General features: G+C 45.2%; 1 protein-coding gene across 1 annotated transcript in view; it reads right to left on the bottom strand.

Annotated features, from left to right (window-relative positions):
- Window positions 1–23,309, bottom strand: part of LOC139055401 (3-oxoacyl-[acyl-carrier-protein] reductase FabG-like) — a 41,792-nt gene that overhangs the window by 12,894 nt on the left and 5,589 nt on the right. Inside the window, exons 3-7 of the mRNA XM_070532857.1 lie at window positions 15,505–15,597; window positions 13,405–13,543; window positions 5,390–5,430; window positions 4,296–4,365; window positions 2,180–2,216 (exon numbers count right to left, since the gene is read on the bottom strand). Coding sequence (XP_070388958.1) covers window positions 2,180–2,216; window positions 4,296–4,365; window positions 5,390–5,430; window positions 13,405–13,543; window positions 15,505–15,597 — 380 coding nt within the window. The remainder of the gene's footprint in view (window positions 1–2,179; window positions 2,217–4,295; window positions 4,366–5,389; window positions 5,431–13,404; window positions 13,544–15,504; window positions 15,598–23,309) is intronic.

Below are 23,309 nucleotides of genomic sequence, written 5' to 3'. Positions count from 1 at the left end.
CACGATTTCTTCTCGAATCTATCGTTTTAAGGCGTGGCACTCTCAGATTAGTCGTCACGGATAGAGGTACTGCGTTCATGGCCAAGTTTTGGGGTATCGTTTTACGTCTAAGAGGTACCGCCTACGGGAAGACAGTGGCGTATCACCATCAAACAAACACTCTGACGGAATGACTGAATAGCACACTGGCTGATATGGTAAGCATGCACGTAGATGTCGAGCATAAGAACTCTAATGAGGTTTTAGCCTATGTCACCTTCGCGTACAACACGGCTCGTCAAGAGACCACTCGCAAGACATCCTTCAGTCTCGTATACGACCGTAAGGTTACGACAACATTAGATCGAATTCTGCCTCATAAATTTCATGACAACGAGGCGGGTGCTAAGAGATTACACAACGAGCAGAGACAGCTAGGTAGCTTGCGGGTCTGCGAATCCATGAACAACAGGTCTGTGACGTCAGACGCTACAATCTTAGGCACAGACACGTAACATACAACATCGGCAACAAAGTGTGGGTCTGGACAGCTATTCGTCACCGTGGGCTCTCTGAAACGTTCCTGGGCAAATACTTCGGGCCCTAGATAGTTTTCCGACGCATTACTGACGTCCACTATGAAGTCGTTCCAGGTGGTTCTCACTGTTCAAAGCGCCTACGGCATTTACTCGAGGTCGTTCACGTGCTTCGTATGAAGCCGTACTATGAAGACTGACAAGACTGCGCAGTTTTTATTACTATTTTTCAAGCCTCTATCATTGGGGTGATGATCTTTTCTAAAGGGGGAGCAAATGCCACAACCATATTCGGCACAACTATATTGCCGCTGGTATGTGCCAATAGGGGCGAGGTTTAAGCAGCACGGGTTTTTAGGTTAGGTGGGGAGACGAAGAAGATGTTGTTGGTTTTTTTTGACGACTGATAAAATGTATTTCTTGGTGGTGCTGCACCGGATCCTCATCGATCCTACGTCGTTACAATACATTTGCGAACACTAGGCTGAGGTCCCGATTAGGTGTCAGAAATTCTATTGTGCAAAATGCACCCATGTCTTGGATTTATTAAAAATTTGCGTTGCACATTGCCACCTATGACAACGTTCTCTTGAAATGTGGCCAGATTGGAGATATATCTGCAGAATTTTGAGTAGAACTTACAACCGCGCTAGTTGGTAATGATTCATCTGGAGGGCGGCAGTGCGAAACAGCACCGAGATAAGGAAGGAAAAGAAAGCATGGAATTTTTTTGCGTGAGCTTAAGCACGAGTATCTGCGTCCAATTTGGAATACAGAATGAGTAATTTTGTGTTCAAAAGTTATGTTTTGAACTGCACAATAAGCTACAGACAATCTTGAAACAAACCTCCTAATGGCATTAAAATCAAACATTTTCGGCTCAGTGAGCCAAGCAGCGAAAAACAAAATCATATAAAAGCGAAACATCGGAGACTGCTTTCAAATGGCCATAATAAAGCGGTGGCCACATGTCATACACTTATGAAATATTTGGTATGGTGTTTCTGCTTTCTTTTAAAGGTGCGATAGTCTCACTGTAGAGAAGACTAAGTTTTCTCTGTGGTGCAACGAAGAAAAAGTGATCAACCCCCCCCCCCCCCCCCCCTATTCAATCGACCATTTACACATATGTAATTCCGCCTTTATCATAGGCTGTCGTACCTGCTTAAGCTAATCTCGACTGGGCGCAGAGTTAGTCATGAAAACGCCACCGAAAATAGGAGCTGTCACACCCACGAAAGCGACTTTCTTGAAACCCTGGACCAGGCGTGATTTTTCTGGCGCCTGCTGTAGATCTCTGCATTTGGTAGTAATTTGCATAATACGATAAATGAAGCAGCGCGTCTTAGGGCCTCCATTTCAATTGATATCTTCCCGATGCAAAATAGACAATTCTGCGTCAGATGGACTGTAATTGGAAGATACGGTGTGTACGGCTACGGATAGGACAGGACACTGTCCAAGTGAAACTGAAAAAACGCACACCCTTCGGAGCCCTGCGGATTCCCGAGTCAATCTCGATATGGTTGTGGTTTGGCGGCCCACACGGAGAAGTAAAGCAAAATATAAAAGTAGACGGAGGCTTTAGCGATGGACTCCAGCATTGCATGCGCCGCTGTTTTGAGAGGAATAAAAAAGGAAAGAAAGCATAGATCGGCACTCACTTGATAGAGTTTACACGAATTCCATACGGGGCATATTCTGGAAGAGTAAGAAAAGCATATATTTCCGCACTGTATTGCGTTTTGAATCAAGTGTGTTAACAGTTTTCATTGTTGCCGAATTATAACGTGTAAAACGCGAACACACTTTGCGACGAACGAGTCCCTCAAATGACCAAACACAGGATTCGGCATGGAATCCACAATAAGGGATTCGCATCCATATATATCACTCCTCCATAGGCTTACGTTCTGTATAAGCAAAACATCTTGAAGCAATTGTCCAAAATGTACGTCGAGTACGCCTGTACGAAGCACGCCCAGTTCAAAAGCATACAACAGATATAAACATTAAATATATTTGAGGAAAGCAGCGTTTTAGCTTTGGGTGAAACCTTGTCACAGGCAGCGCTGTAGGTCACACCTATCTTGTGCGTCAGGACAGGGTTTATATATCTTTATGTTCGTAGGGAAAAACAAGAGGAAGGCAGGCACTGCACATTTAAGACGATCAGCAAAACGAGAACAATGTAAAAGGGGGAGCCAACGTTTCTAAAAGTGGACTTGTCTTTCTCAATGCTTTGGAAAAGATAACTCCACTTCTCTTAACCTTGGCTCCCACTTTTACCTTGTTCTCGTTTTGCTTATGTTGTTTGGTATTTTCTCGCGGAATATATTTCAGGTGAAAGACTATTCCCAACACGAAGCCTTATTTTCAACAAAATAGAAGATAGCCAATAATGACACAGTTTCAAGGGCAGCGGGACCCTTGTTAGGAATAAAGGTTCACATCCTCAATAACGATTTTCATTATGCTTTTAGTCCTTAAGCTTCTTTAACGTAACGAATGATTAACTATACCTTGGGAGTACAATACTACTAGGTCCACTCCTAATGCTCTCAGTAAGCCTTGTGTATTCAGTTTTCGCAAATTGCATCAATTATTGCTTATTTCATTGGAAACGAACATACACAAAAGATTCAGCTCAGGTGCTTCGTGATCAACATTAGTATTTGCATAAGGCTTGTTGTTTTCTTCGCAACATCCACTTGGTCACAGTTTGATTTTTTATGCGTCGCTCATTTGTTCGAAAGTACAATAAACTAGAAATCATAGCCGGACTATATGTGGTATCCTAAAAGCGTTGTCTCAACTTAACCAGTGCTCCGGGATATGATTATTTGTTCTATTTTCTCGAAGCCGTCTGCTGCAGCCTTAAAAATATCATTCTATGAACAGTTTTGTTTCTTGTGAAAAGGCGATTTACTCAAACCCTTATTTGGAAGTTTATTGAAGTGACAGACAGCCCGAACAATTTTCTTATGGAATTTTTCAAGCATCGCTGAATGTCCATCACATATAGTGCAAGAAGCGTTCTGTGCCGTAAGAGTATTTTGAATGGTACTTTTTAGATATTGATAATGTGTAGTGTTTGATGGCGTAAGAGCCACGTGTGGTTTAAAAGCTCCATGTACTTTGTGATGACTAGTCAATGCCTTGTCACTGATGTTGCAGCGAACGACAGATGGAACTTGGCTGTTACTACTTTTTAAGATTATGACTGCGCCTTGTCTGTTATGCCGTAAACGCTTGGCGCGAGAGTCCGGATAGAAAAATTACTACTGGAAGCAGAACGGGGTGCCAGCCGTCACCGGAGCAAGACTTTCCTCGACCGATAGAAAGAGAATTTTTACCTTTTACGGTATTATGGACCCATTACGTTCAGCAGCTGCGAATTAAGATTGTGCAACAGGTGACTGTACTCATAACAGAAACAGACTAGAAGACATGAGGGACGTAAGCAAAAAGGCTATCAGAGATGCCAGGCAGTTCGTTTCACTGAGGAGGTGTCGCTATGGTTCTAAGGGTGCAGTACGCCCAGTAGATGTTTTTCAGAGCTTGTCTGACTTCAGTGTGCTTCTAGTTGTAACGAATGGTAACAGGCATGCACCAGCTAGCCGAGCAACAGGTAGTTATGAGCTATAGAACGCTCATGTTATCATATCTTGCTTAGTATCTTCTCTTCCATTGACGTAGCGGTTATAGTCTACAGACATGTTTTCATACCATACAGCAAAGTATGGTAAGAAAATAAAAAAAAAAACGAACGACACTTACCCACTGCTGAAAGCCGTGTGAGTGCATCAATTGCTTCTTTGATGATGCCGGACAAAGCCACACCGGGCACCTTGCATGAACGCAAACAGGTATGTACACATCAAGCAAGCAGAAATAGGTAAATGAATCATGTCGGCGCTGACAAAAGTTTTAATGCCATTAAAACATAGGTTATCAATCTGTAGCTAGCTGTACAGAAGAACCGGCTGAAATCGTTTATTTCCAGTACCCGAATGAGATCTCTGAATTGAAAAGTTTTTTTAAAATAATTTTTCTCCTTTTGTTTCCTTTGCACCAGCTCAGGTTAACATTTCCTGCTCTTCCACATTATTCCTCTTATCCACGGTACACCGTAGACTGTAACGCTGAATATTTCCGAATGATCTTGTCAACTGGTTGGTCGCAGCAGTGCTAAATTTTGTAAAATACAGACTACCTCAGACGTCTCAGGCGGAGAACTTAAAAAAAGGGACACTTCCTTTGCGCGAAAGGTATCCTTGAAGTATTAGGCTCCAGACACATCAAACGCGCTCAGGCGCTCAAGCTACTAACATTAAAACATTGTCAATATTCTGAGCAGCCTTAAGGACATAAAATCAGGTGCGTTGTCATTTAGCTAAGAACAAATGCACCTAGGCTCGGCAGACGGGAAGTCAATCAGAAACAGACATACTTTCTAGAGTCCGATTGTGTTGTAGAATAGCTGGCACACAAAATATATTTTCGCTAGGAGTTGGAATGTTTGTTTTCCTAATCAGAAAGACGAAGGCTCCGGTTTAATGAAAAAAAGAAGAGGTGGATTGATACTAAATGCGCCGGTACGAGGTTGACATACCCAGGGGATATATTTTTGTTTGATTATTTTAGTGCTGTTTTCTGTGGTCGAATGCACTTTTGTTGGAGCGAACCCAGTGCGCACTAATATTATAGCTCATTGTCAACGTTTCTTCGATGCCTTTAGTGCATCCCAATCTTCGTTTTGCTTGTTATGTCCACATAGGTTTCAGTTCTCTTAAAGTAAAAGACGCACCAGCCTTTTTTGTTGGAAACTTCGCAGAGACAGAGAACCAATGAACGAGCATAATTCCACTTACCGGCCTCATTGTTCCAATGCTCGATACGTTTACTATATTTCCTGGAAATAAAAAGAGAATATTAACAAAAAGCAATTTATTTACATCAATGGAAAGCGAATAACTACTTACGCCGCTAAAAGCAGCAATCAATGTCATTTTCTATTCCTGCACGAACACTAGAATTAGTCGCCGTAATCGCTTTTTTTTAAATATCAGCTGTAACGACTAAGCAAACTTTAGTCGGTATACCTTTGTGTGCACTCTTGAAACACTGCCTTAGTACAAGAGACACTTGATAAGCGAGGTTTATTTACCTAGTTTTTCAGGTCAGGAGTAATAACATTGTCTTTATAAATTTCACGACAAACAGTGCCACCGTATAATGGAGCAGTTGACACTCATGACTCAAATGCGCTCCCTGTAATATGTTTTCTGAGTTTGAGTTCCTGTCATAACTGATGACGCTATTGCCCTGGCAAGGTTTACAGTATTCAACAAATCATCCGTGAAACACATTCGATGCTATACAGCCCTTCTCATATGTGCCCATTAGGTGCATTGTTTCTCAGGAAACTTGGTTAGTCATTGGGGATTGACAACAATGCAAAATGGCTTTTGTTGCTTGTTAAGCACCCGATGACTCACGTGAAGCCCGAAATGTAGGACGGAAAATTGTTTTCAGTGTCTATGTACCAATGCTAGATATTGGTTCTATCGAGCAGTTTGAGCATGCAAGTGTAGCGAGCTGGTCGAGTCTCGAACTGTTTATCTCCATCTCTTCATTTGAGAAATTAGTTTGAAGACAGCTTGTAATTACCTCAGTTTTACCTCTAAGTCAAGCGAAACTTCTAAATATCAAATAAGGTTCTAAAATTGAAGTTAAGGTGGATAAGAAGAGCCCATTACGAATAATATACAACACCTGCAGGCCACACCAGCAGGGGAAATTTCGTCCATGGCGACCATTGGGCTACGCCAGGGATTAAAGTTTCCCTTTGGTGCAGGCGAGACCCCCAGAAAGTGGTTTTGGCACGCAAAACACCACAATTTATATATATATATATATATATATATATATATATATATATATATATATATATATATATATATATATATATATATATATATATATATATATATATATATATATATAGTGGCCATCCCGACGACCTAACGACAGAATAACACAGGGGGGTGAGGGCACTGCTTGAGCCGGGAGACTTGGACAATTTCCTGGCCGCGACGACGCTGGTCGGAAGGCGTTTCTATTGGCTCGATGAGGTAATTGACCGCGGATGTTTGTTTCAGTACCCGATAAGGACCGTGGTACTTGGAGAGCAGCTTGCAGGAAAGGCCTGGAGAAGTAGAGGGCTGCCACAACCAGACTATCGAGCCAGAAGCAAAGCACGTAGCCGTAGTGGATGAATCGTGGTGAAGCGTTTGGTGCCGCTGGTCCTGGGATGTGAAAGAATGATCGAGCTGGCGACATTCTTCGGCGCAAGCAGGCGCTCTAAAACAGTCGTCGAATACGAAGCATCTGGCCGGTAAGGTAGAATCCTGGCCATAGTGCATGAAGGTTCGTGTCCGTAAAGGAGACAGAAAGGGGAGAACCCAGTGGTGCTTTGCGTGGCGGTATTGTAAGCGTAGGTGACGAAAGGCAGAATGCGATCCAAAGTCGAGTGGTCAGATGAAACATGCAGGCTCGACATGTCGCCAAGGGTACGGTTCAAACGTTCTGTCATCCCATTAGTTTGAGGATGATATGCTCTGGTAGTGCGGTAAATGATGTAACACTCCTTTAGCAATCCTGAAAGGACGTCGGAGAGGAAAACGCGTCCGCGGTCGCTCAGTAATTCTCGAGGTGCTCCTTTGCATAGAATCAGGTTTTGAAGGATAAAACTGGTGACGTCTTTTGCTATGGCAGATGGTAGGGCTGAAGTTTCAGCGTACCGCGTGAGGTTGTCGATAGCAACAATAACCCAGCGGTTACCGCTTGGGGTGTTGGGAAGCGGACCATATAGGTCAATGCCGACGCGGTCGAACGCACGCGCGGGGCATTGTAAAGGTTGCAAGGGGCCGGTGGCATGTTCAGGTGGCGTCTTGCGTCGTTGGCGTATGTGGCATTACCGGACGTACTGACGAACGAAACGGTGCATACCACGCCAGTAGTACCGAAGCTGGAGCCGGGATTATGTCTTTAACACACCAGCGTGGCCGCATAATGGGTCGTCGTGGAACATGGCGCAGATTTCGGAGTGGAGATGCCGGTATAACAAGCAACCAGTTGCGGCCGTTCGAATTCTAGTTGCGGCTGTACAGCAGGTGATCCCGAATGATGAAGTGCGCGAATTGACGACGGAGCGTTCGAGAGATCGGCGCCGGCGACTAGCTAGACAGGAAGTCAATAGGCCAAGAGATCCATGGGTCATTGCGCTGCTCTGATGGCATGCCGGAAATGTTGAGAGCGAAGGCACCGCAGGTGGAAATAGACAAGGGGACAGGATCAGAGGGCAGGGGTGACCGGGATAGAGCGTAGGCGTCGGAATACTTTCGGTCTAAGTGATAAACAACGAGGATGTCGTACTCTTGTAGGCACAATACCCAACGGGCGAGCCGACCAGTTGGATCTTTTAGTGAAGATAACCAGCATATGGCATGATGTTTGGTCACGATGTCAAATGAACGCCCGTACACACAAGGACGAAATTTTCCGATAGCCCAAATGATGGCCAGACAGTTCTTCTCAGTAACCGAGTAGTTCTCCTTGTTTTCGGTAAGGGTGCCACTGGCATACGCCACGACGTACTCTACGAAGCCATCCTCGCGTTGTGCAAGAACAGCGCTGAGCCCGACACCACTAGCGTCGGTATGGATCTCAGTTGGAGCAGATGAATCGAAGTGCCGCAGTACTGGAGGCGAGGTGAGAATGCGTCGTCGCACGCCGAGACCAGGATGATAAGTCAGAACTGCCGGTGACAAGCTGCGTCGAGGAGGCCAGGGCAGAGGCACAGTTACGGACGAAGCGTCGGAAATATGAGCACAGGCCGATGAAGCTGAGAAGCTTTTTCATGGTGGTTGGTTTAGGGAACCCAGATACGGCGATAAGTTTCGTGGGGTCCGGGAGGATGCCACCTTTTGAAACTACATACCCGAGAATAGTAAGCGTGCGAGCACCGAAGTGGCATTTCTTCAAATTTATTTGCAGTCCTGTAGTGGAGAGGCACGCATGTGCGTGTGCTCGATGTGGCTGAAGTGCGACGCAAAGTCGGTGGAAAAAAAACACAATGTCATCTAAGTAATAGAGGCACGTTTTCCTCCTCAGCCCTCGAAGAATGGTGTCCATCATTTGCTTGAAAGTGGCAGGCGCGTTGCAGGGGCCGAACTGCATGACGGTAAATTCATGTAGCCCATCAGGTGTTACGAAGTCTGTCTTTTGGCGATCGGCCTCTGCCATTGGCACTTTCCAGTGCCCGGAGCGCAGTTCCAGCGAGGAAAAGAATTCCACTCCCTGCAGACATTCCAAGGCATCGTCGATGCGCCGCAGAGGATCTTTGCGCGTTATTCGGGTAAGGCGGCGATATTGGGCGCAGAACCAAATGGAGCCATCTTTCTTTTTAACGAGGACAACCGGAAATGCAAATACAACGGGGATGTTCGCCTAGCAGCACTAAATTTATGTTGTAGCGGTAGGCTTAAACAGGTCGGCGCTTCATCGAAACAAGGTTTGGTTTGGTTTGGTGCCCGTAGTTATAGCACAACGCACTACGGGGGATTAAGCCAGCACTTCTCGCCGCCTTCTTCTCTTTCACCAGCACCATGCCCACTACTCAATGCCTCGAGAACAATATATATATATATATATATATATATATATATATATATATATATATATATATATATATATATATATATATATATATATGACGGTAAAGAACACAGTAGTAATACGGCGAAAGACGAAATTAACCTTTATAGGGCGAGCCTGTGCCCACAAAACCAGGTTACGCTTAAAGCATAGCGATAGCTGCAAATAGTCGGCGATAGCCGAAATACTGCGATCAGCGGGTTAAGCGCATCGGTTTTTATTCGTGAGTTATCGAACGTTCTAGAGCAATCGCTGGTGCCCGCCTGTGTTCTTGAAAGTTATAGGAAGTAAGGTTAGCAGATTTATCGGCCGCATAAATCGTTTTATAAACCCGTCGGCTTTCGCTTCCTTCCGTTTCTTTGCTCCGGGAAGTGACCTGCCATTTGGATGGCGCGTGCTTTCTCAGACTCGGATGTGCTTGCAGTATGACTCTGAAGATTGAATCGACCACCGGTATTCATCGTTGAGGTTAGTAACAAAGAAAATGGCCCCGTCTTTACACGTAACGGGATCTTTCCGTAAGGAAAGTGTCAAAAAACTGGCAATTCTTCAAACCCTCAAGAAGGCTGAGCTTTTGGTCGAAAGCAATAGTGATATTACAGAGGAAGAAAATTATGGAAGGACATAAAGGCATACGCACTGTGAAGACCGCGCAATGGCCATCCTTGTTATAGTAGGTCTGATGTACGCCGAAGGAGGCCTCACCTCACGAATAAAGGTTATTCTAGTTGACAGACGGTTTCCTTACAACTCCCACAAGCCACAGAAATGGTGTTTGAGACGTTCAGTTATTGGTGTCTACATTGGCGCTAAAGAAAGCCAACTTCAAGCTTTGTATTGGAGTCAACTTTCTCTGGAATTAAAATACTTTTATTGGTGTTTTGCAGTGAATATATTATTCTGAGTGTACTTCAGGCATTTATTTCATGTGCCAGTTCAAGCAAGCACATAAAAAATATTGACATTTCAGAAACGTTTTTTGCAGAATAACTTGGGAGGTAACGGATTACAAAAATGTGTTCAAAAAGTAAATGTTTCTGCAACACAAAGCATTAGTTACCTTGTTTCACTTAAAATCTCAGACGTTTTATCGTTTCAAACCTACTTGCTCACAAAAGTAGGCAACATGCATGCGTTTTTGCTCCAAGACATCACTCAGTGAAGAAATGAACGAATGACAATTAACTGGTGACCTAAAGAAACAAAGGCCGACCTTCACTAATTCCCGAGCAGGTACCTTCATGCTCAGGTGGCTCATGAAACACTATGCTGCGCGAAGAATCCTACTCGAACGAGGGTTGTGACAGTCATGAGCAGTGCCTTTGGGAAATGCATGCAGCAGTACAACAGTACTTGCTTGTCTGTTTTTGCTCATATCACATAAACAGATTCTTCGCGATTAAATCATTAATAGAAAAACTGAGAAACTGGAGAGCCCGAACTGCCCCGCACAAGGCAATACTGTTCATGAAATCACCTCCAGCGCTTGTCGATTGGATGCCGCAGTATTATAAGTAACCTGCGGAGAGGGCGTCCGAGTCCCTCCTGACTTTATGCACTGGGCCACGCTCTTAGAAGAATAGTCAGGAACATGTGGCTTTCATCGACGCCTTCACATCTAGTATGTATTTGATGGGCTGAGTTTATTCAGAACTTTTGCAGCATATGCAGTAACTTTGTCTGTACAACGTGTTTGAGAAGACGACCAAATAAAACTGCGCAGAAGGCATCGACGCAGATTGTCAATTTAAGCGAATAGGTGAACGCTTCTAGGAAGCTATTCACACTACTAAAGGAATGATGTGCATGAAATCGTATACTTGTTGCGGTGTGCATATATAGGTAGCGTTTGTTTTAAGCATGAAATGCTTTCAGTTTCGGTTATGGCCAATCTTTAATTTACTTTGAGCTAAAAACCAGAGTCATTATCCGGGTACACAAACGAGAATATCCTGGTTAGGTGCGAGAACAAAACGAGATCAACTGGACAACCAGTCAAAACTTAAGAAAATGTGGTCTCTAGCCCGAAAATTCTTCGACACGACCTGTTTACATATGCTAGTTGCTACTCAAAGAAGCTGCAAAAATTATTGCTTCCGAGTTCTTCCTAATGTTTGTTCGCAACATCACTCAAGCTGTAGCTTCTTGCACGCTGCAGTTTTATTTGTCATTTCAAATAGCGACGTTCAAAAGCCAGATACAGGGCAGCATTGTCATGTTTTCGCACTTTACCAAAGTTGCCTGGGCTCTTTTGAACGCCAGCGGCCCGTGGGTTCCGTGGTGCGGATTTTGCGTCACCTCAAGTGTTTGCGCCATGGTGCGTGGCGCCTCCTCCGGGGGACTTTCTTTTTCTAGCTCGGCAGTGCGCGGCCTTCCCGGCGTCTTTTGCTGCCTGCTGTGACGGCTTTAGCCGGTTTTCTTCTTCTAGTACGGCAGCGTCAATGTAGACTAGTGTACAGCATGACGTCGTGTGGTGTGGTCTACCGGGGCCTGCCACTGCGAACACGCGCTACACCCGTTTTAAGATTGTGGCTAGTACCATCTCCAACCAATCTGCATTGCCGGTTGCTATTTTCGGCTTACATCTACTCTCGATTACAGGGTAGTCGGCATTTTTTTTCACTGTGTAATTCCGAGTGAACCGAGCCATTAACCAGAAAATCCGTAGCGTTAGTGCAGGTGGAAAGTGCGTGCGCGTCAATGAGCTATGACATTATTGAGTGGCATTAACCAATGAACGTGCCGAAAAAATGGTTTGCGCGAGTGAACATCTCCATTGTATCGGCGCCTTCCTATCTGCAGTGAAAGCCTGACCACAACCAATTTCCAATTCCACGGAAGCAGACGAAAGACCTGAAAAAAGCTAGTCGCTTGCAATCGGAATGCCACGTCAGAATGATTCACTTGTTCCTAGCTGCACTAAAAAAATCATTGCTTGTTTCAAGCACAATTTATGCGGTTCTATTTTATGTAATCATGAGTATGTTTTTTATGCTAACAAGGTCAAGATACATTGAACGTTGCATTGACGTAGCAATTGATTAGACATCAGCAGACGTCATACACTTAGACAAATACGTAACTATTAAAAAAAAAGTGCGACAGCTTTTAGTACGCAATGTTTATCATGACGTGCACATCAAAGTGAAAGCAGTCGTCGAGGCCGGCAAGACGGACGTGGTAAAGACGCTTGGCTCAATAAAATGTCGTTGGAAGTTTTGGTTGTCTGTCTACTCGGTCGTCCGTGTATTCCATTCGCACTTTATTGTACTTGCTATGGAATTCAGGCCTAGTCTACTAACAAACCATTCTTATTATGAAACACATATACTCGGTAGAGGACAGTTAAATCAACGTCAACATGGCGTCACAGCAAAACTTGCTTGAATAAGTGAACGCGTTCAGTGTAACTAGCTGGGAGGCATTTTGTTTTCAGCGTAAAAGGCATGTAGGAACACGATGAGCACACAGAGCGAGCGCTCAGACGGACAGCATATGACACAGCCGGTATAGTGTCTTCATTCTTGTGCGCTCATGGTCACTTTGCGCTGCAAGAAAAAAAATAGGTGCGCATATGCGACGAAAGCCGCTACGACTAGGGCGCACCGAACGGCAGTACTTTGCTTCTAAGATCGCAGCTACTTCAACTTGCGCTTTCTTTTAATGCTTTTGTGTTCGTTACTCTGGTATGACGGCGTAACGGTCATGACAGACGTGTTTACGAGATTACAAGTGTGCCATCACACATTTGCCTCCACATTATGACTTGCGCAAGACAATGATTATGTACACCAACAACGGCCTAGATTATTAGCAGCTGTTGAGTCATCACAAACGTGGCATCGTGCATAGTTTTACCTACCATTTTGGGGTAACAGGCATCACATTAAAACCGAAAAAAATCGCTAGCATGACGCTGATAACATGCACAAACTTATACTGTTTTGACTAGCGTCATTTACTCAACTTTAGATGAGTGAAATATCATGTTAAGGGATGCGCCTATGATATCTCAAAAGTGGGAACATTACCTTCTTGCACAAGCCGAACGAGACGTCTGGTACAAAGCTTGAATATTTTATCCTTCTAAAAGAACAAAAATAATGTCCATTCCTGCATCTGGGTTAATATAATTCAGTAACGCCAAAGTGAGAAAAAACACACAGACCTTTAGTCTCCTTGAGGTAGGGCAATACTTGCTGCGTTATGTGGAACACGGAGCGAAGATTTGTGTTAAGTTCGGCATCAAATTCCTCGAGCGGAATTTTTCCTACCCGACCGATTGTCGCTGACCCAGCACAGTTGACCTAAAGGAAAACAGAACAGCAGGCATAAAGCTTTAAAACCATTCTGGTTCTTCTATCTCAGTGGTGTGCTGAAACAGAGTGTGGTGATTGGATAAATAAGTCATTAGTGCGGCAGGGAGACTTAAATATAATCAATTGCTTTTGTTATGGAGCCGACCAGAATGCTGTAGTACGGCACATTGCGTGGCCGTGTTGCTTGATAGAAGCCAAATTGCCAATTCTTTGGTCTTTCAATGTGAAGTTCGCAGAGCAATGAAGGTTTTTACAACGTAACTGCTCGTGTAAAAAAGGCAAATAAGCTGACATTCGGGGTACTGAATCGCGCATTTTATTCTGACGAAGAGAAAGCTTGTCACCATTTCAAAAATTAGAACATCTGCTTCCCGATATCCACATGATACTTTCAGCAAACTAATTCTTCTATGCGTTTCTCACCACCATGGTCATATAATGAAAATTTAAGTTTTCTAGCCTCGGACGAGCCCCAATCGTAACAAGAGAAATGAAACTTAGTAGCCATCACCACCATCAGCCAATTTATGTTCACTGCAGGACGAAGGCTAATTACACCTGTCTTGTGCTGCTTGTTATATTTCACGCCTCAACATTTACTAATTTAGCCACACCAACTAATTCTACACCGTCCTCGGCTGCACTTCACTGCCCCATGGATTGCAAGGCGTGCCCAGCTGTATTTCTTGATCCTAATGCCCACTGGAGCATAGAATACAACTGTTTGTGCTCTCCAATCCGCTCCGCTCTATCCTGTCCCTTACGTTACGTTCCTCTTCGCGCAGCCCTTACATTCTTCCCAAGCTTTTTGGTTAACCTAGAAATTAGTGTCCCACATGTTTCTACGGGTATAACGTAATCACTGTACGCTTTTGTTTTCAAGGATGGAGTTAAGCTGTACTTCATAACTTGGCAATGCCTGCTGTAGTGTCCCCAAGCCGTTTTTATTAACCTATTTATGTCCTTCTTATCAGGGTCAGCTACGAGTATTTGCTTTACATAAATGTACTCTTGCTCAAATTATGGAGTCTCGCTGCCATGTATAAATTATTGTTCTCTTGCGAGGCAGTTGCAAGTTACCTTTACCAACTGTATATTAGTCTTTAACCCTGCTCATGCACTTTGTCGGTGATGGTCCTTAATCATTTGTTTCACCTAATCTCCTGAGTTGTAGAACAGGACAATATCGTGGGCAAACCCCAGGTAGCTGATTTATTTGCCATTCATTCTTGCTCCTAACCCTTCCCAGTCTAACAGCTTGACTGCTTGCAGTGAATAGCATAGCAGAGATTGTGCCTTCTTGCCTGACGCATTTTCTGATATGTATCTGCCTCATTATTTGGGGGGAATTAGTGTAGCTGTGACGTCTTTATGGATATTTTCTAAAATATTCGCGTATGCTTTCTGCAATGTTCATTACGCAATACCTCCATGACTGCTGTTATCTCAGTTGGCTTATAGTAACTTATGGGAACTCTTATAGAGAGCATGTTCCTATGGGTGGGCAGTGCAACCCGGACGAAGGACGACAGGAAATACACCATACAAGCGCACTGTGGTATAAACTTTTTTAAACAGGGTTGAAGTACCTCAGACAGGCTGGCCAACGTTTCGATAGGTGGACCTATCTTCGTCAAAGGCGGCCTCGTCATCCTCGGCGTGTTAGTTTTATAGGGTTATTGCAGTGACGTCACGTGCGGGTGTTGTCGCTGGCGGCTGGTTTTAAAGAGAGAGATTACAAGAGGGAACAGGCGCTGTCGTCCGACGTCTGTGAGCGACAACACCCGCACGTGACGTCACTGGTGCATCGTCATGGTATTCCATACATCCTTACTTCAAACTAAGAACTTCGTGAAATTTTGGCTGCGAGGCCACCAACTAAAGTACTGTTCCTGAAAAACAGAGGAAAGACGAGCCGGCATTCATTTTTACGGATGAAACAAACTCACCACAATATCAATTCTCCCGAGGTGTTCTGCTGTATGTTTGATAATGGCAGAAATGGCTTCCCCATTCCGAATGTCACACGTGGTCACGAGTATCTAAAGAAGACATGTTTCCAGTCACTGCATTGTGCAACTTTGCTAAATTATTCTCCCCTGCCGACATTCAAAGTACCATTCTGCAGCATGATACACGAAGTACGTGAAAAACAGTTACTAATATTAGCTCATGCGCCAATGTGCTCTTATATGGTTCATTTGTTGATCAGGCTCCGGTGCATGCAAAGACAAGCAGGATCTCAAAATTTGTTTAATAATACAAAACCAGTAATCTTTGATTTTAATCCTAGAATAATGATACCAGTTCTTCAACAAGAAGGGAAGTTCTGTTAACGAGAAATTGTTAACACAAGTGAGAACAACAAATGTAACATTTTAAAGTGTTAAACCATCATCAGCAATATACACAACATGTACAGGTGACTACTTGCAAAACAATTGAATAAAGAAGCTGCAATACCAAGGAAAAGGAATAATGAGCTACAAGTATATGCTGAGTAGGTATGATTAGATCCCAGCCTATGGTATACTGTATGCAATAATGCGCAACCTCACGGATGAAAGAGGGACACACACTACAGACCAGCTTGATGAACCAGTGTGTTGGTTAGCTTCTTAAAACCAAAAAGCAAACACACAATGATCCACACAAAACGAAACACGCCTCTGTGCTCTACCGACGGTTTACTTTGCCAAATGATTCTTACCCTGGCACATATAGGATAGATCTTCCTTCCATCGGTGACACCCACCACGGCATCAGCACGTCACATCTCTCAATATGCGATTGAGAATTTCTCTCTTAGGCACGTTTCTGACTACATCACAGATGGCTAGCTCGTTCTTAGATTTCTGTTTTGGAGATGAAGAAGGGAGTACATACGCGAGCGCGCGGATATGAAGGCTGGGACAGTAATGCTCTCCATATTTCAAAGCATTAGCACTAGGCGCCAGTAATATCAACAGACAGACCTTTCCAACATCGTTCTGTTATTCCGAAAGCTGGAATGTACGTAAGCACATTTAACACAATAACATAGCGTGGCTCAGGTTACTATTTCTGTTCCAAAATAGTGGTTCCAAAGGCGGGCAGTGGTAATTCGAAGGCTCAACCCTGATGCTGCCTCTTTCTCTGTTTGTATTCACATCAAAGTATGGTTAAACTAGAAATTGGGAAATTTCTAAAGCGGGCAAAGCCATTTACGCGTTGCCCTTCCTCGAAATAAGCACCTAATTTCCCTGGGATATCGCCAGTAGTATGGCTAAGAAAACTGTAGCATCGGAATACTGCGCGAAACCATCAAAGCCGACAATACTGGGCGCAATATCACCAAACAGTGTGTAGGCTCATGTGCTCTAAACACGATGAATTCCTGTAAATTTAGTAGGTTAGCAATAGTAGGTTCCTACACCTAATTCAGCAGAAGGGTGTAGGTGGCAAGATGAGCGGCGGATGGCGGAACCAGCGTTGCAGGCATCTAGAACGGGCTAGCGCGTCCCGTGCTTGCGCCACGAGCAGGCGCCGTGCACTTGCGGTGCAGGTGTCGAGCAGGCGCCGTGCAGCGTCAGTGGGCAGTACAGGTCACCGTATGGTATGATGGTATGAAGAACTTTATTTGGTCCTGAAGGTCAACCATAGGTTGACGCGGCCGCTCCCACGTTGGGACTGTCAGGCCGAGCCCTTCAGCCACATCGCGGGCCTTCTGGACTGCCCGTAATTGGTCAGAGAGTGATTCGCTGTGCAGCATTTGCCGCCACCATTCTTCTTCCTTGTCACAGTCTGTGAAGACCGGAGGGCACTGCCAAAGCATGTGGTCAAGAGTAATGATGCCATTGCACTTATTACAGTTGATTTGAATTTCCCTCTCAGGATAGATCCTGTTAATAAAATCTGGACTTGGGTATGTTCTAGTCTGTAGCAAACGTAATGTGACAGCTTGGGCTCTGCAAAGCTTACCGTGTGGCAATGGGTACTCCCTTCTGCTTAAATAATAATGCTTCGTGATTTCGTTGTATGTTAATAATCGATCCCTGTGTTCCCCGGGTGAAGTGTCAGTTGCTCGGTCTTGAAGAGCACGGCTAGAAAGTCCTCGTGCTGCTTCATTTGCCACCTCATTGAGGTTTCTCCGAGCTCCGTCCACAACCCCCAGATGTGCAGGAAACCAGCGGATTTCAATCCTCTCACTGTTGACCTTCTCTAGAAATTTTGTTGCTATCCGTGTCACATATCCGTTGGTAAAGTTGCGTATGGCTGTTCTAGAGTCGCTGTAAATATGTGTCCACCGATTAGCCCGAATGGCTAAGGCGATTGCTACTTGTTCTGCTACTGTTGGGTCCTTGGTATAGACGGTGATGGCATCCCGTATGTTACCTTGAGTGTCTACAACAATGGAGGTATACGCATCCTTATTTTTAACCCAGGCAGCGTCAACGAACACCGCCTGCTGCTTATTTTGATCTATGTCTTGAAGGAGTGCCTTCGCCCTTGCCTTCCGTCTCTCAAGGTTATGTGTCGGGTGCATGTTCCTAGGGAACGGGGTCGTTTTTATTGTTTCTCGTAGTCCCGCTTGCAATTGTGTTAATAATTCTCCTTCGTTGGTGTGATTGTTAATTTCTACGCCAATTTCTTCAAGTAGCGCCCTCCCAGGTCGTGTCCCCATTAGTCTCTCCTGGTGGGCCACCTACTGAGCCTCAGCTATCTCTTCTAGTGTGTTATGCAGCCCTAGGCGCAATAAGCTATCGTTAGCCGTGCTGATGGGAAGTCCTAGTGCAGTCTTTATAAGTCGTCTGATTAAAGCGTTTAGCTTGTTCTTATCAGCCTGTGTCCATTGTAGCATGCCAGCCACGTACGAAAAGTGGCAAAAGGCGAATGCATGTACCAATCTTATGGCACTGTGTTCTCCTAGCCCCTTATGCTTGTTGGTAACTCTACGAAGAAGCCTAATGACTTCTTCTGACTTGTTAGAGATGTGTTGTATCATCCTGCAATTAGATCCATTCGCTTGTAGGAGAAGGCCTAGCACTCTAATAGTCTCCACCTGCCTGATTGGTTCTCCATTCTTGGCATATATGTCAATGCGGGGTTCTTCCTCTGGGATATATCCGTTCGGTTTGCGCCCACGCTTACTGCTCCGTAGTACCAATAGTTCTGATTTCTTGGCAGAGCAGTTCAGTCCCATACTCTCAAGTGTTGTTTCTACCACATAAATGCTTTCCTGTAGTTTGGTCTCTGTTTGTCCCATATTACCTTCGGCACTCCAGATTGTTACATCATCTGCATATATAGCAAAGTGGATACCCTCAATCTGCGCGAGACCTCGAGCCACTTTTGACATTGCCAAATTAAATAACATGGGAGATAGGACGGACCCTTGTGGTGTCCCACGATTCCCAAGTTCCAGAGTTGTCGATTGGAGTTCGCCTAACCTGAGACAAGCAGAACGGCCACCGAGAAAGGCTTTAACTATATTGTGCAATCGTTTACCCAATCCCATCTCCGAGAGGATGTCCAATATGGCCCTGTGCTTGATGCGATCAAAGGCCTTTTCTACATCGAGGCCTAGAAGAGCTCTAGTATGCAGCGGGCTAGCAAGAATAAGATGATGTTTGATTAAAAGCATTGCATCTTGAGTCGAAAGTCCAGGACGGAAAACGATCAGGTTATGCGGAAGAAGATTTCTGTTTTCTACATACTTAGTAAGTCTATTGAGTAAGACATGCTCCATGGTTTTGCCCAGACATGATGTTAACGATATGGGTCTTAGGTTATCTAGATTTAGTTGCTTGCCTGGTTTGGGAATAAGAATTGTGTTAGCAATTCTCCATTCCTTTGGATAATCACCATTTTTCCAGAGTTCGTTGAAATACACTGTTAAATATGTTATAGATTCATCGTCCAAATTTTTCAACAGCCTATTGGAAATGTCATCTGGACCGGCAGCAGATCTACTGTTGAGGTCGTACAGGGCTGCGCGAACTTCGCTTTCTGTGAAGTCTTGATCCATAGGCTTACAGTCTTCCCCTGTATATTCAGGCAGGTCTGTACTCTCATTGCTATCCTTAAGCGGTAAATACTTAGCTGCAAGTAGATCCAGAATGGCCTCCTCCGTTGTGTCCTGACTCTCACGATGGACGAGTCGTGCTACTGCTGTTCTCCTATTAGATTTCGTGTCATTCTCATGAAGCAAATGCCTAAGTAAATTCCAATTTCCACCACGTCTGATTCGACCATCTATGGAATTGCAAAGCTCATCCCATTGTTGTTTCTGTAAATTTCTGGAGTGTTCTTCAATCTCCCTATTCAACAATGATATGCGCTTCCTGAGTCTCCTGTTCAGACGTTGTGTTTTCCATCTTTTTAACATAGATTGTTTGGCTTCAATCAAGTGCGCCATCCTACTGTCCATGATTTCGATATCCTCATCTGTGGTAATATTCTTCGTTGCCGCCTTTACATCTGCCCTGAGCTGAGTGGTCCAAGTTTGGCGTGTTTTCTTTTCTCCTGTCTCTGTCTCAGCTCTGCTTTTCCTTGCTTTCCGGAAAAGATCCCAGTCAATGTAGGTAAAATGCTTTATCTCATTACTTGGTGTTTCCAATAGTATTTGCAATATGTAATGATCGCTACCCAGGTCAATATTGGAGTTATTCCAGCCAGCGTTCGCTAAATTTGATACAAAAGTAAGGTCTGGGGTGGAGTCCCTGCATTTAGATGTACCACACCTAGTGGGATAAGCTGGGTTTGTGATGAGGGAGAGATTAAGATCTGTAGCTAGGTGCCAGAGTCCATCCCCTTTCTTAGTATTCCAGCGATATCCCCATGTTTGATGTGGGGCGTTGAAATCTCCTCCAATAATGAGTGGAGCGTGCTTAGTAATAGCCATAGTCTTATTAAGAAGTGCCCTGAAACTCTGTTTCATGTCGCTAGGGCTGCTATAAACATTAAGACAAAAGAGGCTTTGCGGTTTGCTTCTATACCTTTTCAAAATTATTTCCACAAGTAAGTATTCTAATTTGTTTAGTCCAAGGTGCAAATCATGTTCTATGTAAGGTATTTTCTTATCTACGAGCGTGGCTAGCCCCCTACCCGGCTCTTTGCCCCTGCATGTCGCTTTGTATCCGGAGAGGCTAATGTCATCCGCCAAGGTTTCCTGCAGCATAATTATTTTCGGTTTGTCTGCAGAGTTTTTTATAAACTGCATGAGAGGTGCTTTTTTGTGATAAAATCCTCGGCAATTCCATTGCCACACGGTAAAGCTCCCCCTGCTAGCCATTGCTTATAGAACCCGCCTTACTGCTACCCGCTAGAGTACGCTTCGTAGAACCCCCCGACGCGCCAGGGAGTGATCTGCCGCTTTCTGCTTCTGAGGGTAAGTATTCGTCGTCCTCACCTAGCGCTTCTACTTTGGTAAGCCTCTTTTCAGCCGTCAGTCTCCATTTCCATAACTTATCAACTTTGAAGGTAGTTTTGTCTATGGCATCTCTAAGTTGCTTAATCGCCTCCTTGATCTCTTCCAAAGCAGAGCACACTGTCGTTTCTACTGGACTTATTGCCCGCTTCTTTGGAGCTGGTGTGTTTTCTTCATCCTGACTGTTGTCATTATTCACCGGTTTGGCTATTGCTACTTCTGTGGAGCTAGTCTGCGAGTTCTTGCGAAGTTCTACAACCTGCTTAGTAAGTTCTTCATTTGCCTTTCTCAGATACGTTACTTCTTTAATTAGCTGTTCTACCCTGGCATCATTATCTCCGACCGGCCGCCCCGCACCGCTCTCCGCGGTCCTCACAGTACCTTTCACTTTGTCGGCCCAGGTTGTTCCAGATGTCGTCTTGTCGCCAGGCGTCTGCCCTCCTCCTTCGAAGCGCACCTGCACTTCACGTGATCTGGAGCGGCTTCTGCCCTTCGACGGCGAGCGGCGTCTTGACCTTGTGGGGCTCCTTGAGCGCGTGCGCCCCCTGGTGCCCGTTTGGGCATCCCATTGCAGCTGAGGTGGTGTCGCCCCCGATGCAGATCTGTTGCGTTCTCGTCGTCGAATTCGCACCACGTATGGAATTTGGTACCGCTGTCGGCAAGTCTTGTCCCCAGTTGGGTGGTCCCCTCCACAGAATTTGCAGTTAGGCACACACATGTGATTGCCCTCCGGGTTTTGAGTTCCACATCCTCTGCCTGTACCATGTCCGGTGTTGGACATACATCTGATCGATGTCCAATCTTTCCGCAAGCATAGCAGACATCAAACTGCTTCCTATACAGGTAACACCTTACAAGGGTCGACCCGTATCTGACATAATTGGGCACCTTGAGCCCATCAAACAGAACAATGACCGAGCCCGTGGATTTAATACGTTTGGCTGCCAATGCCAGTGGGTTAAAGTCATGCACAATGTTCTGCGTTATCGTGGCCTGATTGTCTCTGAGGTCAACTCTCCGAATCACCCCTTTACACGTGGTATGCGGAGCTGTCTCGTAGGCGTTCACTTCATATTCGGTTCCCACTATAACTATTGACCTGATTCGCACATACCTGGCAGCATGACTGGGGTCTGGTGTACTAACCACCACGATGTTTTGCGTGAAGTTAGGGCAAACGACATCCTCTCGGGCTTGTTGCGGAGTGAGGCCCGATGCTTCAATAATCGCCATGCCTATCGCTGTGGTGCTCACTTTGCTCAAGTTGAGACCTCCTCGTTGACGGATGACGATCTTGCTGTGCTCCTCGGGCAATTGGGGCATCCTTGGTGCCTTGACAATCCGATTTCTGAACATAGTGGTTGTAGGTCCCTTGTTCTTGCTGCTGTTGCCTTGCTCTTGCTGGCTCTGCGGCGATTTTTCCCATCGCCAGCAATCCTTGTGGTGGAGCGAAATTTTCGGCTTGTCACAATTTGCCACCCTAGATCTTCTTCATTCTCTTCTAATCCGGTAGCGTCTTCATCTTCCATGCGCGTGCCCGCCATCGCGGCCCGGCGGGGCCAGTAGGCCTACTTAGATAACTTAGTCAGTGAAACCAAGTGTCAAAAGGGTCCGTGGATAGTCCAAGTAGTGCAATTCCATTGAAAGTGAAGGGGACTAGCAATTCCAAAATTCCGCCGCAAGTCCTTACGCTATATTAGGCTGCTGGTGGCACTGCAGATGAACGGCTCGTGGATCGTGGTGTAGTTAATCTGCGTTACCGCATGAAACTGCGCGAAACATGCGCGGATGTAGCGGGACTGGAACGGCGGTAGCGGTGAGCGGAACTGGGCCTCCAGCATGTTAGCCATGGCAGGCAGTCGCTCGGTGGAAGGCGCAATTTCGCAGGTCACCGCTGTAGGAATTCATAACGGCGGCCCGCTAGCCATTCCGTCGTTTCTATATTTACTTCAGCAGAACGGCGAAGGCGACTCGCGGAGCGGCAGCTGCGGCAACTAGCGGTGCAGGCTTCCAGAACGGTGGCTTGAAAGGGTCTGGACGCGAGCTCGTTGGTATGCATCCATGGTAGAAAAAAGAGCGTTGAAACCCGGGCAGACGGGAGAAACACTGGACGGGCGCTGACGGCCAACGGTGTTTTTATTGTGGGTAGAGAAATATGTAGCTTGAAAAAGGAGTGCAAAAGGTAAGGGAAACGAGGGGTGGCGGTTAGGGGGGTTAAATGTCCCGTCGCACATGGGTCTGGTGGTAAAAACGAATAAAAACGTAATAATTAGTCAAGTAGATATCTGTATTCCTTGTTGGTGAGGAGGCTTCTTGAAGGGGAGTTGAGGCAAATCGGGCCTTTGC

This window comes from Dermacentor albipictus, chromosome 2 (genome assembly GCF_038994185.2).
Source record: "Dermacentor albipictus isolate Rhodes 1998 colony chromosome 2, USDA_Dalb.pri_finalv2, whole genome shotgun sequence".
Lineage (NCBI taxonomy): Eukaryota > Metazoa > Arthropoda > Arachnida > Ixodida > Ixodidae > Dermacentor > Dermacentor albipictus.
The sequence above is the reverse complement of the archived record's forward strand: the minus strand, read 5'-3'. Positions and strand labels throughout refer to the sequence as shown.